This window comes from Ischnura elegans, chromosome 2 (genome assembly GCF_921293095.1).
Source record: "Ischnura elegans chromosome 2, ioIscEleg1.1, whole genome shotgun sequence".
NCBI classification, from domain to species: domain Eukaryota; kingdom Metazoa; phylum Arthropoda; class Insecta; order Odonata; family Coenagrionidae; genus Ischnura; species Ischnura elegans.
The window spans coordinates 118,015,039-118,036,014 of NC_060247.1; the positions used below are offsets into that span (position 1 = coordinate 118,015,039).

Consider the following 20,976-nt stretch of genomic DNA (forward strand, 5'->3'; position numbering starts at 1 on the left):
AGTAAATCGAGGTGATAGCGTCTCGCAAGAAGGCCCCAAAGAGTTTCTATCCGACCTGCTGAAACAAAATAAAATACACATAGTGATAATACACAGGTACTGCCAATGGCAATGATAAAATTGACGAGCATAAAATTGAGAAACTATTAAAAGGGTCTTTAAGCTAGCCACTCAGGCTGTAGACCCGCGCTCATCGGATTAGCATGAGAGGGCGTTAACCCGCGCCATCCTCAACTCAAGGATTAGGCTTAAGCTTTTCCGGATTTACCTGCCATACCGAAAATGAGACCCGTGGCAGCAATAATGAAGATTGAGAGATTTTTCCACAGATTTATCACCTACTGGGCTAGCTCGTAATCGTGTAGAATGGGATGGAAAAATGCTCACCCAAAGGAGTGGATTTTTTTCAGTGAATGAAAGCTAATTTAAAAATTACACTAGCGTAGAACGGATAGTATTCCAGCAATATATCTTCTTTAAAATGCTGAAAGACTAAGAACCGGTAAAAGAATTCTTAATAACTTAGGAACCATCAAATAATTAATCCAAGTAAACACGAAATCCAAACCTTAAAATATATCCAGGAACTCAATACGCAATGCACACGTTATCACGAGTATAGAAAGCCGACAATAGGAACCGTTAAATTCAAGTTAAATAGATTCAGTATTTTCGTTCACACTAATTTTAAAATGAACAAAGAGCTATAAAAATTTCAAATACGAATAATACCTAAAGTTCGAGACAACCTATCAAGTCTATGAATCACTTATGATGGCTATGACCCTTTCCAGGAACTCAAATAAAACACCTCATGTATTTACGTAACTAACACACAAAACACTTTGGTATAACTTCTGTAATCACATCAACCGCATAATTTGCTGCCGATTAATGTTTACAACACTTGAGACATTGCACTTCAATCGGATGAAAAATGTAAACAAGGAATGAAAAAAAATTGTGCGGGTTCTAATGACGGAAATGTATAATTTACGATAGCTAGTATCCCTATCAAGGGACTGAAATAAGATCACCTGATTCGGGCTTCAGAATTCTAAGGGATGCAGAATATTCCTATGCAATTTATTAGGGGATTGACGAGAAGTCTCATGCTACACACATACATTGGTCGGCATTACATTTGTAAGGTCAACACCAAACGTTTTGGAATACATAATAATTCACAAAATCCTAATGAATTTGATAACACGGTAAAAGAATATTTTATAACTACAAGTTAAATGAACTCAGAACTTACATTGAGCAATGCTGCGAGACGTATTGCCGAAACAGGGATAAACTCGAATTAAAAACTTTTCAATCTCATATGCTATAGCTACATGTGACACAGAAAAGAGTTTCTTTCAAACAGTAACTACTTGAAAAAATCCCACGGGTTATATTCTGGATGAAAATTGCCCCAAAATGGGATCAACCATTAAGACGTTGAGTTGACCTATCATTAAAATTATGATCACCATAAAAATAACATATACAAAACACTATACGTGAGACAGCTATGAGAACAAAATTAAGGAATGAAAGATGCGCAGGCCTGTTTTTACGCAGTATTTATTCCGATTTGTCGGTACGATGGGTTTTAATCCAAGACGGATAACAACTTTTATTTCCCACCCATTTCAACTTTTCCAATCCTAATATCAGACAGATAAAAAATTTTGTGTCGTCCGAGTCATCAGATCCACCAGCCATATTGACACACATATCCTGAACGACACGACCTAAGTAATGGATTGGTCTCACTCAGGTTGCTATGACACCTTTTCACAACCATAAACCGGAATGGTTCATCGGAGAATGGACCCGACTTTGCACTGCAGCCACCGTCAACACCATCATGGTTGGGGGCGCCAAAATGGAGTCATTGGTAATCGGACGCGGGTGACAACAACTCCTCCACCCATAACCTTTTATGCGTGAAAAACAGTAGGCGATAAAACTTAACTTACTTTATAACGGCCCTTGAAACGTTATTTTGGAAGCGGACCAGAGTATGTAAAGTAACGGTGTTTTCATTTTTCAAAAACCAATCATTTCGGTATTTTACCGTGAATGGTCGTATTTAAGGAGGACAAAATAACGTACGAGGCATTTACATGGATGGTGACTAATTTGAATCTTTCTCGGGCTGCATTTGTGTGCAGGAATGGACGGCCCGACTCGGTAGGAAGCCCGAGAAAAATTGATTTCAGAAATTCACCGGGAAAATAACAAATCTTCCTCGGACGTTGACTAGTCACATAGCGAAATTTATAAGCATGCATTACTTCCGTACCGTTTTCAGTGAAATGACACGGTGAACATTTCAAAAATAAAACAGCTAATGCATTCCCATTATATTCGTGACAAATACACAAAAACGTTTAGCCATTGCTTCTGTTATTACTTTTACCGACAATTCGTGGCCCTTGAATTTTTGCAACACTGAAGAAATTGCCCACCAATCATGAAAAATGGAGACATAGAATGAAAAAAGGGAAGGTGTTCAAATGACGAAAAATGGAAAATTTACAAGGACAGCCCTCTCGAGCGTGCAATTCAGTATATTTCGAGGTAAGCTTCTACAAGAAACATTGATGCAGCAAACATGGGGCGCTTAGTATCGATCAGATATCCACATCCAATAGACACCCTTTCAAAGAAAGTTCTCTAACTTTCTCGGGCGACCCTAAACCGAATCTCCGCCTTCCTCTCCTTCCTACGTAACCCTGGGCGCCGCACCAAATCATCCCAACACCCTCTCAGGCCGCAGTACACGATCGGGTAAGGTGCCAAAATCACTCCGAACGAGAGGCTACCTTCCCTCAATCTCTCTCCGGAGGTAAGGATATCTCGGAGAAATGCCTGTCAAAACCCTTCGTCCCTCCCTTTTGTGGACCTCTCTTCATCGAAACATCCCGCCGGCGCGCCAAGGGACCCAAATCCATTGGATAAAGTGGTTTGGAAACTCCGCTATCAATTCGGCCCGCGGCCACTCACCTCTCTTCTGGGCGCTTACTTAAGAGAACGTACTCGAAGGCCGCAGGGGAGGCCCGGGATTGCACGATAAAAAATTCAAGAGAAAGAAGGAAGAGAAAGGAAGAATTATTCTGGATGTGACCCTATCGACACCGCGTGCCCTCCATACGAAACGATCAAAACGTGAAAAGGTCAACCAGTGCCGTCATTAACATATCGGACGGAAGGAAAGTAAATGATAACAATATTTTTACCGATATACCCAACCTTGAAGATTTATTAGTATAAAACTGATAATTCGAGAATTTCAATTCGAATCTAACTGAATAGGATGTCTAATATTTTTTTAAACTAGCCGAAAAACATTAACTCTCCGTTAGAAAAATAAATCCAAAATATGCTATAAAATACTCATTTTATAGCCTATATATTATAGTTTATGACAACCGCTAGCAAAGATATTAGAAAGTAACCCGTATAACAGAGTACCCCGCCCAAAGTAAACAATGAATCGTTTGGAAAAACAAAGCATGACATAATAGACGCGAGATAGCAAAAATCGGCTTGCGAAGGCCACACAGTCACTCAGTCACCATTTAGGGCATTGATTATCTTCCACCAGTAACACGCAAGGGCTTTAAAAACAATCACATACCATGAAATGAACCCTACATAGGTCATGGAATAAAATCAATATATTCAGCATTTTTACATTTTCCACGATTAACATATGAGAATTATAAAACTAAGAAAAAACAGGTGGTTACTCAATCTATGCTTTCTAATTCATTACCGCGTTCCTTGACATACGACGACAACACTATCGTTTAGTATTCAGGCTGGCAGCTTGTCAACCCACGCGGCGAAGACCCCGTAAGCATGTAGGGGATCGGGTTGGTGTGGTGGCAATAGTTGGCTTCCCACCCATTAAGTCCGAGTTCAAATCCCGGTAAATGGGGGAGACTTCACAGAAAGCTTGAATACTGATTGAGAGCTTTGTGGTGGGCATTTCAAGCACAGCACTCCGTCCGCCGTACGGGACGTCAAACCCGTGGCCTCAGTGGCGTCTTTAGTTTTAAGAGTAGGCTAATGCCGTCGCCGAGTTTTTCTCCATCCTTCCTTAACCCGTACCGAAATTGACCAAAGCTGTCGGTCGCCTAATCCAAATACAATACCATACCGAAAGCGAGGAGAAGTCAACAAGTTATCAGATCCGCGAGTACCTAAAAATCAACGGAAGTGCACCGTACAGTTTTTGGTTCTCGAAACTTAAAGATTTCCGGTGTAGACATTCGTTTTTCAGCGAGCAATTGACTGCGCTAAAATAATCTATTGAGGCGAACAACATTTCATCCAGTTACGCGTCAGTTTGACACGGGACAAGAGCACCCATAGCCATGCTTCATCGAGTATGCGTCGTAATATTAAAGATTGCCGAGAATGTGGCGCGACCTCACGTAGGCCCGCAAGGCGTTTCTGCAACATTTTCCTCCCAAGACGAGGCACCCCCCCTCTCTGACAATACCCCCCACTCTCGCCCCCCCCCCCCCCGCCGGGCTACAACCCGCTCGCTTCTCTTGACCTACTCCTCAACTTCTTCTTCACGTGAAATGCACTCCGCCCCGTACTTTATTCCAGGGATCAACAAAAAAATGCACACGATTCTTTTTCCCCGCGTCTTCAAAAGACAACCCATTCGTCTTCTTCCGTATCTGATACAAACTTGCTCTTGCATCGCCCACATCTTGCGCCGGAATGTCCTCAAAATGTCTTCGCCATTAAATGCACCCAAACCCTGCCTCTCTCCCACCCAACCTCTTCCCGGCACAATAATAACAGCCAACGATCTACAAGACGTCTTCACATCGGCACGGCTGCCTCTCCGCACATGAATCATCACGTCAGCCAAAGACGCTTACATTGGCCGAGGAGACGACGCGTTAGAGGTCTCTTAAATCTAATGCCGGAAACATCTGGATCTGTCCGTTAGCTTCAAAATCTTACGTTAGCCGAAGTTACGGTGAGTAATATTGAAGCAAGGAATGCGTGGTTCTGAGATACCCATGAAATAAAAGGTCATCTCAAAAGGCCTAGATACAAAACGACGAAGAATACTTCGATAAGCTACGGAATCCGCTACGACATCTACACAGCCAATTATTGCGACCTTGATCAGGAAACATAACCGACCTATTGATGCGAGGCGGGAGGAAAATTACAGGTATTCTTGTAATAAAACGGGTATTCAATTTTTTTAAGCAAAGAACGACATTTAAGGGAATTACAAAATATTCTTAGGGAATTAAAAAATCGTCTTAGCTCATCCCCCCATCATGCCGAGTTCTTTAACATCTGTACCCTATGCATCAGGCAGTGAAATCATTTTCAATGCTTCCATTAAAATATCATCATAACGTAGAGCCTGTTTAACCATTAAGGAAATTACTGTGATTTGATAAATATAATTGTCCTGCTCTGGAGGTGATATATCATGAACGGTGTAAACGAAGAAAAAGTTAACGTGTACTTTCTTATTTAATCAATATACAGCTGTCATTCATCATTCTTACCTCAATAAGAACTTGAAACCGTGATATTTAAAACCTTAAATGGAAAAAAATCAGTTAATCAGACAATCATTGTTGATTTTCCGTTTGTTATGAATTTTATTTCCGGCATACATTAAGTATTCCGCATTCCGTATCATAACTTTTTTTCTATCTGTCAGGTAGCTACAGGGAGATGATACTTTATGAATAAAACCATTCACCCTCAACCTAGATTAAACGCGAAAAAATGTGAAAATGAAGCTAGCCGCAAAATTCACTGCAACTTGAAAATATCTAAGCAGAGAGAAAAACTGGAGCACTTCACGACTTCCTCTCCCAGTAAAGGAATTGGGGATGAGTAATCCAAGGTGGAGATCCATGTCATCGTCGCCCGACACAAGTAATTGAGATACCATTTTATGAATAGAAAAGTTATTAAAACAGTAATAAAACCTATGGTGATACAACGGAGATAAGCATGGAAGCTTTCAATTTTCAATTTCAAGTGAATTTCTATTTGGCGAAGGTTTGAGTTGTTTAGCATTGTCACCGTGGACATGAAGATAACCTATTTCTATTCTTCTCGGGCAGAGGAATCATCATCGTCTGATGCCTCGAAACCGACTACCTCTTTTCGGCTTTTCATGACAGAAAGAAATTTAACCTTTGCTTGTAATTTTGATTATATTTACCATTTATTGTAAATTACTACTACGCTAACATTGCCTAATTGAATGTTTATATGATAGGCTTGCAAAAATGTTTGAAAATTGATTCCCATAGCCCGTGGAAAGGGAAGTTTCGCTATCAATTAAAACTACGATATTACCGATTTTTTTCTTTCTGGGCAAGTTTTGATAAAAATATAATATAAAAATTACTCACGATAAATATAGACGATCATGCATCCATTGAGCCTCAATATTGTATACTTTACATGCAGTAAATTTAGTGGCAAACGATTTCCCTTCCTTCGTCGCTCGCGTTGTTGCATTTATTAGGATTTTACCGTCCCAAAACATCAAACGCTTGAAACCTTTTAAGCAAATGAAACTGTCTTAGGTGTAATTACATGTAAATTGCAATGATAGACAGGATTCGACATCTCGAAAATAATGGCAATTGTTTCGCACAAGACCTGGGCGTCATTATTACAAATCGATGATGTAATGAGTTGCTTAAATTCGGTTCCTGTAAAAAAAATCACGCCTAAATTCGCCAATTTTAATCCCTCCCATGGTCACGTGTTTTTATCTATTCTTCTCGGGCAGAGGAATCATCATCGTCTGATGCCTCGAAAGGTCAGGTCGGAAAATAAGAAGACTCAAGCTGTTATCATTTTGAAGTATTGAGGGCGCTATTGACATGATTTGGCTTCATTTTCATGAAACACTTCCTTAGTTGCCTATTATGTTCATGACAATCAAATTCAATTCATTTTATAGACATTCCACGCACAGAAGATATGATGGTGAACAACTAAGATATGATTTCATAACCCAAAAAATGATTCGTCAAAAGTATAGACACATGTAAAGTATGCAAAATTTAGGCTCGATGAATTCATGAATATTATTAGAATATTGAATATAATTAGTTCTTACATTATGCTATATCCATAACGTGTGTAAAAATAAAAAAAAATATCAGTCATACCGCAGTAACCACGGAAAGCAAAAGTTGCCTTAACACGGGCAACGGGAATCCTTTTCAAACATTTTAAGCCAGCCCATCACATAAATCTCAGCAGGAGAAACTTCAGCGTGGCGTGCCCCATACGGATATCATCCCCTTTCACATATGATGAGTTAGATCGTGCATCCCACCACAACAAGAATCAAACTATGAATATTTCTTTCCATTCTTCCACCCGCCGACATACGGATTAAGAATATGGATGAATTATTGAAAGCCGCATGCAAGAGCAATCGCTCGCAATAACGACCGGATCCGTGATTGGACCAGCGCTAAAAGCTCCAATTATGCATACGCACGGTATCGAGGACGAGCGCCTAAACACCCACACTGCCGTGCACCGAATCTACATTTCGTTTGAATTAGCAACGAATAGTTTCAAATGAAGCCCCCGGGGCGCAATTCTTGGTCCAGCGGCGCGATAAAATCGCTTCGTTGGTCATCAAAGCCGACGCTCTCCACAGCGACGGCGAATGCTGCTCGGGAGGAAAGCAGAAAAATATAATTTCACCGCTAGCAGAAAATATATAGCCAGGGAGCCGCAAGTGACTCGGAGGCTGTGCGCTGGGTTTAGATTGCTTGAGCGATAGGTTAGTTTCCATCAAAGAAAACGAAAGGCATTGATTGCGATTCCTTACCCACCATTAGTGTATTCATTATATTCAAATTATTTGGTTTTATAATTCCCAGTTTAGACGAATGGCAATGGTCAATTTTACCTGCATTTGAAAAGGCCAGATTGGCGCCCATGCGATTCCACTCCACGTGACGTCACAGGGACCTAGTTTCTATACGAGTAGATTTACATCGTTTGAGGTTACCAATGCATGCATGAGGCACAGAGATCAGGGAAACATGTCTTAATAATCACCTATTAAAGCTGCGTAAGGTCGGAAAGTTTTCTTCGTTTGAAAAGGTATTAGTAATCATTATTTAAGCCAAGCGCTACCAGCTAGCAGGTTACTCTGCTACCTGCTAGCACCCTGCGTCGTATCAGCGCTCAAAGCCTCGCCCCAAGGTCACTTCACTTGCGGCAGCGAGAACCAGAACGACGTCACACGGAGTTTTCCCATCATTATACTTAGCCGTCGCGTTTTCCCGCGCTTGAAAATTTTAACTTTTCATTAAATCGCGAAAAATAGATATCGTCATTTAAAAATCTAAAAGCGAGAAATATGTAATCCATGAGTAATAATCTTCGATTTAGGCAATGAAAAATATTAGGAAATCCACCCTATTGAGAATAGACATCTTTCAGAGAGACAGGGAGATCATAATATTATAACCCCATTATTTATCCAGGTCCGACAGAAGCGATAAGTTAAGAGAGATATTTTGACGAACGGATAGACATGGGAACTCGTTTTTCTCTCGAACTATAAAGGACTTTAATTAATGCTAAGAGAAACATAATACGCGCATCTCTTTTTATCTTTAAACGGCTGGTGTCCCAACGCCCCCCGTCACACGGCTGACGAGGCAGTATGTAGATGTATATCCATCAACATTGGCATCCCACAGTAAAATTTAAACATTATACGTATCGACCGCATTTTCTTATCCAAGGAAAAGATCACGGCTTAAAGTGAGACTGACATTACCATTGACATAACCATTGCGTTAGACAAATTTTAAATACGATGTAAACATTGGAAACATAAAATTTGAGTAAGATTATTTCGTGACATTCAAACATCACCTCCAGCCATTAATTGAAGTTTTGTTCAAGAAAACAAAGGCGAACAAAATTCAGTTTTATTTACAAAGAACTCAAATCTACTCAAGCACAGCAAACATCAGTTACACAAAAATACCGAAATTTGACAAACAATGGCTAAATGTCCAGTACCAAAAACTGAATAATGCACGAGATCATGAAACTATTAGGACGTAAAAATATTTAAATCAATTTTTAGAATTGAGCTCAGAAATATTATCGAGCACGCTGCCTCTAAGAGGCAAACGAGGTCAAACGCAGCCTTATTCCACAGTGCGATCACGGCCAGAGGAATTTCCATTTACTCGCTGCTACGTAGGAAGTGCGACGAAATCAATATTTACGGAGCTGCCGGTAATCACCATTACCGTCAAATAAAAACCTCAAAACCAACACGTCCTCCCTCGGCTAGTGATTTATACATGCGGTTCCTGAGGAGGGAGGGAGGCCGCCTTCACGGCCGGGGGACCACCAGTGTTCCTCCCGCAGCGAGGATATAAATATTACTGGAGAGGCAGGGGCAGGGCTCGTGCGTGAACTCTCAGCTCAGAACTACGTGAGGGTTCGAAGGATTCGTAAAGGGTACCGGGAATTTTCGCCCATTCAGCAAAGGGAAAGGAGCAAACACTCATCTCACTCGTGGCGCCACGGAGCGGCCGAAAAACACACCTCCCTCTCTCCCATCTTGTCCGGGTCCTTCCGGAGAGAACATCCAAGCCCCAAAAGCACACATGAATAAAAATGGAAAAATTCGAGATCACGTGATTCGGGTCCGAATGGCTGACTACGTCCGTTTCCGTGCTGTTAATTTCGATGAAGCAGAGGCGGATTTAGGGGTTCATAGGTGTCATGACCCCGCCTAAATTTTATCAATAATTTTTAATTTCATTAGTTTAATAATATTTTTTTATCCTTGTAAAATAGTGATGAGAGTTTATATGCAAATGCATGCTACAAGTCTCAAACATGAGAGAAGTTTATCGTAGAGCGTGGCACTCTTTACTGTGAAAAACAAGCTCAAAAATAAAATAAGCCCTGCCCCAACTCGTTAGGCATAAGGGAGCATGGGTTTGGGTGACTAAAATTTAGCTGGCTAACCCAAAAGGAGCATTAAGTGGGAAATCCTTACGCAGGTATTGCCATCTGCCAAAAATTTTACACGGGAGAATACCCCTCTCTGCCGGGGGGTATTCCATACTCCCCGGACCCAGGCCATGCGATGCAGTTAAGGAGAAATTGATTACAACTTACATTTGCATCTTTACGGTAGTGATGCACGGACGGAGACAGAGTGGGAGAAATCAAGGCTGGAAGCTTTCGAAATGTGGTGTTAAAGAATGATGAAGATCGCACGAGTTACACAGAACGTTTAAAAAGAGTAGGAGAGAAGTATTTTGAAAACGTAGCCTAGAAGACGGGTAATTTTAATCGACTACGTCACGAGATACGATGGAATAATGAACATTATCGTCGAGGGACATGTAGATAAGGATGAACGCAGAGATAAGCCACGGATGAGATACCTAAAGAAGTTGATGAAGGATAAAAAGCTGAAGAAGTATGCAGTTGCTAAAAGGTAAGCTGATGATAGCATTGAAAGGACAGCTTCTTCAACCAATCTTAGACAACTTTTGATAATGATGAATATCAAGGGTGACTTGACTTCAGATTCGTCTTTCCAGTTGTAATATAGTTCTCCCGTGTTATCGCGACAACTGCAACAGCCTTCAAAACCCTTATTGTGGCAGCGAAATAAACGTGCTAATCACATCATCACCCTCTCCCACTCCATTAGTAGGGGCTGCATTACACCACTTCGTTTCCCGAAAAAGGTAATACACGCAGCCTGTGATCTGAGAAAGAGAAACTTAGGTCACGAAAAGTTCAAGTGAGCGATAACGATCGAGAATTTTTTTCTAAATTACGACAGAGAGGTTGAATGCATAACATAATATTTTGTTGAAAACAATTTCGCAATCATAAAATGAATTGATATTTCTGATATAGACCTGCGAGTGATGCTTTCATCGGGGGAAAAAGTATAGTAAAATGTTTTACAGCTGAGATAGAAATTTCTATCAAAAACTTATGTGTTTAAACATGATGGCAAACCACTCTCAGACCTTGACAAGCAAATCAAATGCTCTCACATTAAAACATCGTATTTACTTGCCTGACAAGTCTAAATCTAAAAATATTCACTGATTCGATTGTATTTCCATTTATTATTACGTTGAATGACATTATGACGGCCTTGAATTCTCAGCAGATACACAACATTCATGATAACAAAGGAATATTATACATAACTAGAATCACTAGTCTGAAGCGAAGTCGCCTCATTGACAACTGTTTCCAACCGTGCAGCTCGGACTAATTTTAGCTTCTCATTATAGCCATCATATAACGTTTCCTCAGCACAAAAAAAACTTTTTTGCTTCGTTACTTAAAGAAAATCTTGACATTTCTGTCAATTTCGCAACACCATCGATATGTAGACTTAACTTTAAATAATTAATACCATTGAAAATGATTAGGGAATTTTCCAGTCACCAGAGATCTTCAATAATTAATTATTTTTTGCTAAAATGCCTGACAATCCGCTGGGAATGTAAGGCATATTGATAGGTATTCACTTTGGTCCACTTCGCTCTTCCCCTTACTGGCCTTTCTCATTGTCCATTCAGACAACGACAAACGCACGTACTTAAGAGTTCACACTCACGAACCTCCACGACCACCAGCCCCCTCCCTCCCCATTACTACAGTACACCTCCACTCCCTGATCGGCCACGAATTGCACCGAAAGCGCAACCTGCGAAAAAAGGTCTATTAACTCCCTTCTGAGTACACTGCGATCTGGACGCGTTACCATTATCGGAAACGCCAGCGATCAAAAAGGAAATAATCTCAGCTGGACATCGTCGGCGGAATTAGATACGGGAAACTAGCTCTAATCCCTAGAACGTGGAGATATTTCCTGGTATGTGGATTTTTTTTCCGGGCGCGTCTTGTCATCGCATTCCGCGCGCGCCGCACATGATTTGCCATCATTTCTCTTTCATGTCGAGTCCGCTGTGAAAGCCTTTCAGCGAAACGTAAAACTACGACTCGAACGCCTTCGATGTTTCGGTCGCAGAAGACATATTTTGTATTGTCTGCATTTTCCGAAAAGGTGGCGGCGGATGGCAAAATGAATAGGACCTTTTTTCCCATAGCAACAAGCAGGAAATTCTGGGAATGCCCAAAAGCGACTTAATGGCAACTCAGGTAACTCTGGCAAAATATTAAATGCAAAGAGACCACAGTACACGGCTAAACAACGCGAACCCGAACTTACAATTAGAGTTGGGTAACACATGGATTAAAATAAGGCAGGAGAGAACTACACAACAGCACGGAGATAGAATATCATTTCATCTCAATCTAAGAGGTACCGTGCCAGCCATAATCAGGATGTGTGGCAGGGGTTGATTCTACACCAGGCACCCTCGCCATAATAAGACACGCGCTCGCTTGCCGAACAGATCAAGCAACCAGGACAGCGTGATGGGGTGAAACCAGTTACTAATGGAGTGCTAAGGACACGAACATGCTACCATACAATAAATATAACCATTAGTTAGTGACAGAAAACGAATTTAGCTTGGTAAGTTATTCATGATTGACATGCCAAGAAATACATGCAGATACCTAATATTGACAATTATACTAAGCTATTAACTATATGTGCAGATTCTACTTTATCTACTTCGAGTCAAGCTATCCTAGGGCTAAACCATCGCAGGTATTATGGCACCTTATCGCAGGTAGTACCTAATTGTACGCGGAAAAAACAACTGAAATCTATTGGTTCCGCGGTCTATTTCCCTAATCTTATCCTGGAAAACCTCATTAATGAAAACACTATGAGCAAAATTATAACATCTTCAAATTCCGGAGTTGATAGACATTCCAAAAAATAATTGAATAAAGTTCAATCAACTTAACAATCACTGACTTTCCATTACTTGATGAAATGCTAATACATTGATAAATTACATCACAGCGCAGAAAAAGGTGTTTTTGACACTACAGCTAGATTATTTTTCAGTAACAGATTTTTTTAAAGCCATGGCCAATTTTGATGAAAATCTTGTTGATTACCTTGGAACTGAGGTTGATGATAAGGGCAAAAATAGCATTTGGCTGACGTACAACTTGTAGAAGTATGGTATAGTGTGGATATTTACTCAGTACTCAAAGAGTATCGCATTGATATCAACATTAGTTTCATTCCGCACAGGGGGGTAATAGCCTCTAAAGCCTTTGGCATGATGATAACTACCCAATGCTTCGGCAATAACAATAACTTCCATGAGCTAAGACAACGAAAGATGCTAGAGCGGCATGTTTTTATGTCAGCAACCTAAGTATTACCCCTCACACTGCTTGGAACAGCAACATTCCTTTTCGAGGCTTAATCACAAAAGGCCTTTCGAGAATGTTTTCTTGTTAGCACGACATACATAACCCTTGCAGAGTGCGCCTGCCCGGTGGATTCTGGGATCGCTCGGGACCACTCCAGTCCCTCCCCCCTCCTCTCCCTCCCACTCCAGGAGCAGTGACGTAACTCGGGGACCACTCCGGGGGGGCCGGCAGACTCCGAAAACAAGAGCACGAGGAGCGCAAGAGATCCAACTCGCTCCTCTTCCCACGGGAAGAGTGAAACACAGGGAGGAGCGGGCCTGAAAGGGCATTATCCAGGCGGAAGCTCACGCAATTTGAAATTCTCCGAGGCATTCACACGAGGATTGGGCAATTCCGGCCGAGATATTCACAGGCCGGGTCGGGCCTTTCCGTGAGGGGCCGTGCAATCCTCACGGGCTTCTCGCCTAGGCCATAGTTATGGGGAAAACAGCCAGGAGAGGAAACACACTAGGAGGTACGAGGTAATGAGGAGCTAAACGCCCCGCCAACGACAATAAATCTCAATTAGAGCAACGAGAAGATTATTTGAAGTTAGTACCAGAGCAGGGCCTCGACATAAATCCAAATACACATGGCTAATGAAGAATTAAGCAGTCTATTTTTTAGCTGGAAAATCATCAAGAGCTATGAAAACAAAAATTGAAAAGTTCACTTGCTTAACTGACGTGTTTATCCTTTGTGATTGCAAAAAGGCTCTTTCAAATCAAGGTAATGGCATAGTTTTCAGCGAAACCTGGGCAATATCATCAAAATTATGTCGAACACACAAAAGCGGTGCATTTTGACTATATTAATAATAACAAGGATCCATAAAACATTGCCAATTACACTTAGTTGGTTGGCGAATTCTCCAATTTTCTCACAAACGTGAATAAAAATACCACGGCACAAAAACAAAGCCAGAGGAGACAAGCAAACTCGTGGATCGGGGATTGAAAACGAATTTTTCTCATTCTAAAGAGTGAAGGAGCAACCCAATGTCGCCCTCCTGTACTAAAAATATTTCGATTCACAGGAACTGTTTCCTCAATTGAACGGCAAATCAAAGGAACAGACTACAACGAACAGTATTTGTTCTACCGAGGACAGACACGGGAGGATAAAAGATAACGAAATAGAACGATAGACGATAAATGGAAACTCGGTGTTGTCATGAAGCTAAGGTTAGAAACGGGGAAATGAGTCCACATTTACTAGCTCGTACACTTCCTCTGCGACAGAGAGTGAGCTTCTATTGAAAATCTCTGCGCACGACGAGGCGAATAATGACAGGACAGATTTCGCTGAAATACTTACCATCCTGACGTGACCACGGAAAACAAAAAAAACGAAAAAGCAACGGAAACATTGATCAGTTGAATCTCAAACTCGCGAGTTTCAAAAACAGACTGAAACGGGAGGACTACCTTTGGTTTCCGGTTTAACTTAGCCAGAGGAAACACGATGTAGGCTAAACAAATCCACTTTGCACGTTCCATAATGAATATTTATCAACATCGACCATGGCTTCGACACTATTATAATAATGATGCATTGAAACAGATACTACAGCGTCGAAACTTATGGTCGGTGTTCAAGAACATTCAGCGCGGAAGGAATAAAGAGAATTTTATATCCCACGAGCAGGAAACCTGTAAGAAAACATGTGTCCAAACACTAAGTCCGCCGTAAGAGATAGGGCACAACACAGATGATAGGGGAGGTGTCAAGTAATACAAGGCGTGGGGCCCTAATATCTTGACAAACATCAACTCTACCTCCCTCACGTGTGATAGCGAGGATACCTACTTCTTAGAAAAATTCACGACGATCAGGGCTGAAGCAAACAGCTTGGGCACACAAAGTAAACAGCTTGGGCACTACAAGGATTCGGGCACACGGCTGAACTAACTCGAGAAGGGGGAGGGGGGAGACAAAATGTCCATAAAAGAAGGGAGGCCGAAGGACGATGCTGCACACTGCGACAAACTATTACGGCAAAACTTGAAGAAGAAACTTATCTCATCTATCCTGTATCTTGTTACCTTATCTTACCTTATGCCGCATATGTTCAGCACTAACTCCAGCACTGGTACTAGCGCGGCAGAAATTGTAGCGAGTAAAATTGGCAAATATTATGAAAGCGTGTGGGAATGTATGCTAGGATAAAAAGGGTAAGATTACACTCGAATCATTATGCAGTATCAGAATCATTCGTCTGCACCGAACTTGCATAGGATAAATAAGTTATGGTTTAGCCATTCAGACATGTACAGTGTACACATATATAAATACACACCATTAGAAACCGGATCAATAACGGAACGGAGAGCTTTGCATAGTTCATCATATAAATAGAAATGCAAGTAACTCACAGTCCCAATTTAGATAAGGAGAATAAAACAATTCACAATGGGGTCAGACTAATTTTATAAGCCTCAAGTGGATGTACGCCTGGCATTGATGTCATTTTCTCCGCTTACCGTAGATGATGACTTCAGGAAGCCAAAGGATGACCATTGAAATACATAAAATTTTACTTACAGGGATACTCAAACTCAACGTAAACTATATTGGCCATTTCTCAGGCTCAAAAAATAAGAACTGAATGTTGAATTCGCCGTTCCTACAGGAAACTTTTGATTGAAATAAAATCAAATCTAAATAAATAAGTCCTAGAATCTCAATCATACTTAATTCAAGGTGAAAAATGGGGCATACACTCATAATGAGCTTAAAAATTACAACAAAACATAGATTTCACCAAGTATGCCGAAAATTAAAACTTACTATTTAAATGACCAAATTTGTTAAATGGAGATCAAAAACTGATGCGTAAGTATAAGGGAAAGACGACGACTTAAGTTGGCCAGGGCAATAACGAAAACAATCTTCAATGCGACCGGCACACTCTTCCGAGAGAGCAATGAGAGCAGGCAGTGGCAAATTTGCAGGTTTGGACAAATGCATCGAGATTTTTACATACCTGGTTCGACCAACCACAGTTTATTCCACGATCACTGGACAGCGGAAAACTCCTTATTATCTAATCAAGAGTGACCAGCACGGGACATATGGAGACCGCTGATACGCAATTTATGCAATACTCATGATTGAAAAATAAAACATGTAGCGGAACAAAGAGGCCCTTAATTTAAGAGCGGTGTTTCCTCACAATAGAAGTAACAGGAAATTGTAAAATTTAAGGGCAATAGCAAAAGAAGCACCAACTCCCATGAATTAACCAAAATTGTGAGAAGATAAAAAACGCTTACGCAATGCTTAAAGCATTCTCCGCGCAACTCCCAGACAGATTGGAGAATGATGATTATTTGCGCTTACCTTTCCATTTTGTCCACCGAGGTCGGGTGGATGAGGATGGTCTGCTGACCCTCCATTTGGATCACACATTGTGTACCGATTTCCAATTCTGAAAATAAATAATGAGAAGGAAGTTGAGGAAGAGAGACAATAGATAACATTGAGGGAGCTGAAAATTGGCAAGCCGAGGAAAATGAATAGGGAACTTAAAAGAGCTTTGCAAATCTAAATTATAAATCAAAACTTAATAAAAAATGTGAATATTTCGAACGAGGGGTCTAAGACGACCAAATAACGATGATTGCAGAACGAGGAATCACGACACGATAAAATAATTTTGGCAATATAACTTTTAGCATTAAAATTAGGTAAATGGTAACAAAAATAGACTTTCTGCCACGAAAATTAAAGAATTATGAAACAATGAACAATGTTGAGGCTACCAAATACATTGAATGCAATTTTTTTAGATGACCACTAAAATTCAGCTGAGTCAGGTCGACAAACATTGAGTAGTCACAGGTTTTCCAGTCACAACACGCCATCAAATATTCCCTATCGATCACAACATAGAAAAAAAACAGAAAAACTTATTCTCGAAAATATAAAACGTGACGGTCTTCTTTCACATTGGCCTCACATCATCGTTTATGACCAAACATGGAATTTTAGGGTATGCTGGTAAATTATTCAGCCCGGCAAAAATATGAAAAGTGTGCATAGAAAGAAATTTCAGGCTTCATCAAGTGGAATTCTTACACTTTGGTAAATTAAAAATTACTGGCAATTTACTAATATGTATATTGTGACTATTATGGGCCGGTTGCCGATTTGCTAAAGCGCTTTGCAACAGAATACGTCATTTTATCGTCCAATGAGATTTAAATGGCAGCTATCGCGTGGTGGCCGATAGGAATCGATCATTTAAAATCACAAAATGCTCTCAAAGATAAAAAATAATCAGGGAAGGAAGTCGCCGGCGCACGGCGGCAGTGCGCCGACGACGGACTTCACCATAGAATTGCATGTACGCCACATCAATTACCGACACAAACGTGACCAAGCAATGCGGATGTATGGAGGGGTTGGCGAAGCACGGACGACGACAAGGGCCCGAGATTCAAGCGAGCACTACTAAATCACACAAGGACCCTTTTCCGGGGTAATAAAATTTAATCAAGTAATTGGACATATTTCTTTCCCCCAACGGGACTGGCGATCACCACGACGAAGTCGACACGCCACGGGAAAACGCATTGAGGGGTCGTATGCGTGCGATGGATTCGGCAAAAGCCTTAACAAAGCAACGTTAGCATCAAACTGCGAAAAAAACGAGGAGATATACCTCATATCCAGCAGAATTCAATCGACTAGCAATAAGTGCTAAGAGTTAGAACAACGCTATCCAATCACTTTATCCGCTATCAATTCCCTTGCATCCGCTTATGAAACTACGTTTCATCTACGTGCACATACTACCAGACAATCAGCCGCAATAGGCGTATGGCAGGGGAGTTATGGCACAATCCGTAATAACAAAAATATAAAAAGGAAATCCGCGTGTGAAGTCCGACAGAGCATTTGTGAAATTCCTATATCGTTCGAGAGAAGAACAAACTATTGGTCGTCGACCTTTTTCTTGCGGTAATGAATATGCCAGGAAGAAAATAATCCTGAGTTTGAAAATAGCTTAAGAGATAAAATATTCTATTAGGTCAAAATCATCATAAATGGTTCAAGTTATGAAGGTATATTAAGCTTCAATGAAGAATAAATAGACCTATTTCCACGTCAATATGGGATGAAAGCAAGAGTAATGCTCACAAAAATTCATTTCTGATCTTCGAGATAAATAAAACTTCATCAAAAACTGCGTTAAAACATTAAAGTTGACGTAATTATTCCACAACTTATAGCTAAATAAGTTCGAGCTTTGCTCACTCTTAATCATCCCAATCCTCAGTTGAATACCTTTTCAGATCGTTTTCGTCCCCTTCAAAATTGACTCTTATCTATTTAAGTCATTGTAAATAAGACGTCTCTTTTAATTACAGGCGGCCATTAAAGTCAAGAAGAATTTTATGCGCGAATATGGAATCCAATAGGTCCACAATGTTTGGATTTCTCTCTAATTTCAACATCTACGTATGACGGAAACGTCTCCATTGGATTCCATTAATAATTTCGCATTCAAATACGAGCTACGACACTGGCTATGAGTTCAAAGACTCCCCGAGAATGCTGGCATCACTAATGGCTTTTTAATCTCGCCATGGAAACGGAACTCGCGCAATTTCTTCCCCGTCTGATCAATTTCCAGAACAAATGATTGTTTTCCGGCGTGGGTTCGATCGATTTCTTCGGCATTTATTACCTCGCCTTTTCAAAAAGACATTTATCCGTACAATTTTTGTGCCGTTTCAGGCTGGGAATGCGGAATCTTCTGATTCATTCACAAATTCACTCAGTAGTGTGCAACAACAAGATGGATTGACCGCGAGATGAGACACGGCAGTTACGAGGGAAACATTTCACGGAAAAAAATTGATCAGAAAGTCCGCAGGGGAAGGCCAAGTACCAATGCCAGATGAAGAAAGATACGGTCAAGAAGAATCCCAGGGAAGTAAGAAAAAAGCTAGCTTGGGATGGGGAGAAATGGAAGGTTGCAGTATACCAATCTTAGGATTGCAATTCCATGAATCCGTACTTAATCTCGAATGATGGTGTGGATAGTTTAGGTTTGAGCTCACCAGCACCTAAGACGCGTATACTTCACACATTCGGGTCAGTGGGCTACTAAAAAAAAGTAACTACTAAGTACTAAACTAGCAGGGATGCCGACTAACAAAAAGTATTGGGGGGCCCAAACCGGGGATCTTGCCACAGGAAAGTTTATAAGTAGTGAGTTTTAAGTTTTTTAAGCATTTTAGAAGAGTCATATGATCAACATTAGAACCCTGATAACTCGAATCCCGATATTTGGACACTTCGGGGAAAATCGACAAGCCTGAAACATTTTTTCTCACACGCATAACGAATTTTTGAGGGGGCTCGGGCCCCCTCATCCCCATGGAGTCTAGATGGAGATGTAAACTAGTACTACTAAACTAGTAGTTTCTCTCCTTCAGTCACCTTTCACGCCAAGGAATTGTTCAGGATTTGGATATAAACAACCCTGGATTAGATACCGCATCCCCAGGATAGTAGACAAGCGATCAATCCTCAAGCCCACAACGTCCCCAAATGTCATTAGAATTGTAGTTGTTATTATCATGATAGTATTCTGCCGAAAAATGAAGCATTATGCCTACCTACCCGACCCGTCTCCCCTCTCAATTTGGACTTCCCTCTCCAATTCACAATAAGACCCACCGCTTTTCATTCCAACTAAAAATCCTATTCTCTTCCTTCCTCTCCCTTTTCTACACAACTTTCTACCCTGTAACAGTTTTCAGCATCCCCTTCCCCTCAGTACTCCCACTATCCACACCGCCTGTCTCCTACGTATCTCATTTGGAAGCTGCCATTCCTCACCTATCATGTACAGCACTTCGTCGTTCCTCTTCATCTCCGTACACTACACCTCCATACCCACATCTCCATTTTTTTCGCGTCCCCCTTACTAAGTGCCCATGTTCCCTCACAGTAAAGTACTATATAAGAAGCATTGACATAAATACTCGAAATGAAAATTAAATATTCACTTGTGCATTCGTTAATCAAGAAAATAGACAATCGCCGAGTTCCATCAACTGATCCTCTACCCTTCAAACCCTCTTCTGCATGAATACATGAGTATTCATCACGCGACGATCCAAAATTACATTTTGGCTTGTAATTAATGATTATATTATCGGAATTAAGAACATTTTTTGCATTACATTCATCGACTCCTACTCAATTCTACTTTAGCACCACGCAATAGATGAGGAAACAATGTCCTCATCATGGGATACTGGCGTATCCTCGATGTCTCTCGTAGCAAGAGAGATAACATCATTTCAACAAATAAAAAGAAGGTTGTATACAAAGATATTCAATTACTTTATTCCAAATCCAAGTCGCTAGAATATACATAAATGAAACTAAATTTCTTTGTTTTCGTCCTTTTTCTTGTGGTAATGAATACGCCAGAATAACAAAAGTCTTGAGTTTGAGACTAACTTAAATCACAATAATCCTCCACGCTTAAGGGCATAAACAATTCATTTTTTAAGTAGGTAAATAGTACTTCAATGAGGAATAAATTGAACGAGTTTCAAG

General features: G+C 40.7%; 1 protein-coding gene across 6 annotated transcripts in view; it reads right to left on the reverse strand.

The window, feature by feature from the left end:
* Positions 1-20,976, reverse strand: part of LOC124154478 (kinesin-like protein KIF13A) — a 226,883-nt gene that overhangs the window by 202,500 nt on the left and 3,407 nt on the right. For all 6 annotated transcript variants that reach the window (XM_046528239.1, XM_046528238.1, XM_046528237.1 and 3 more), the window contains exon 2: positions 16,735-16,822. In XM_046528239.1, the coding sequence (XP_046384195.1) occupies positions 16,735-16,822 (88 nt within the window). The remainder of the gene's footprint in view (positions 1-16,734; positions 16,823-20,976) is intronic.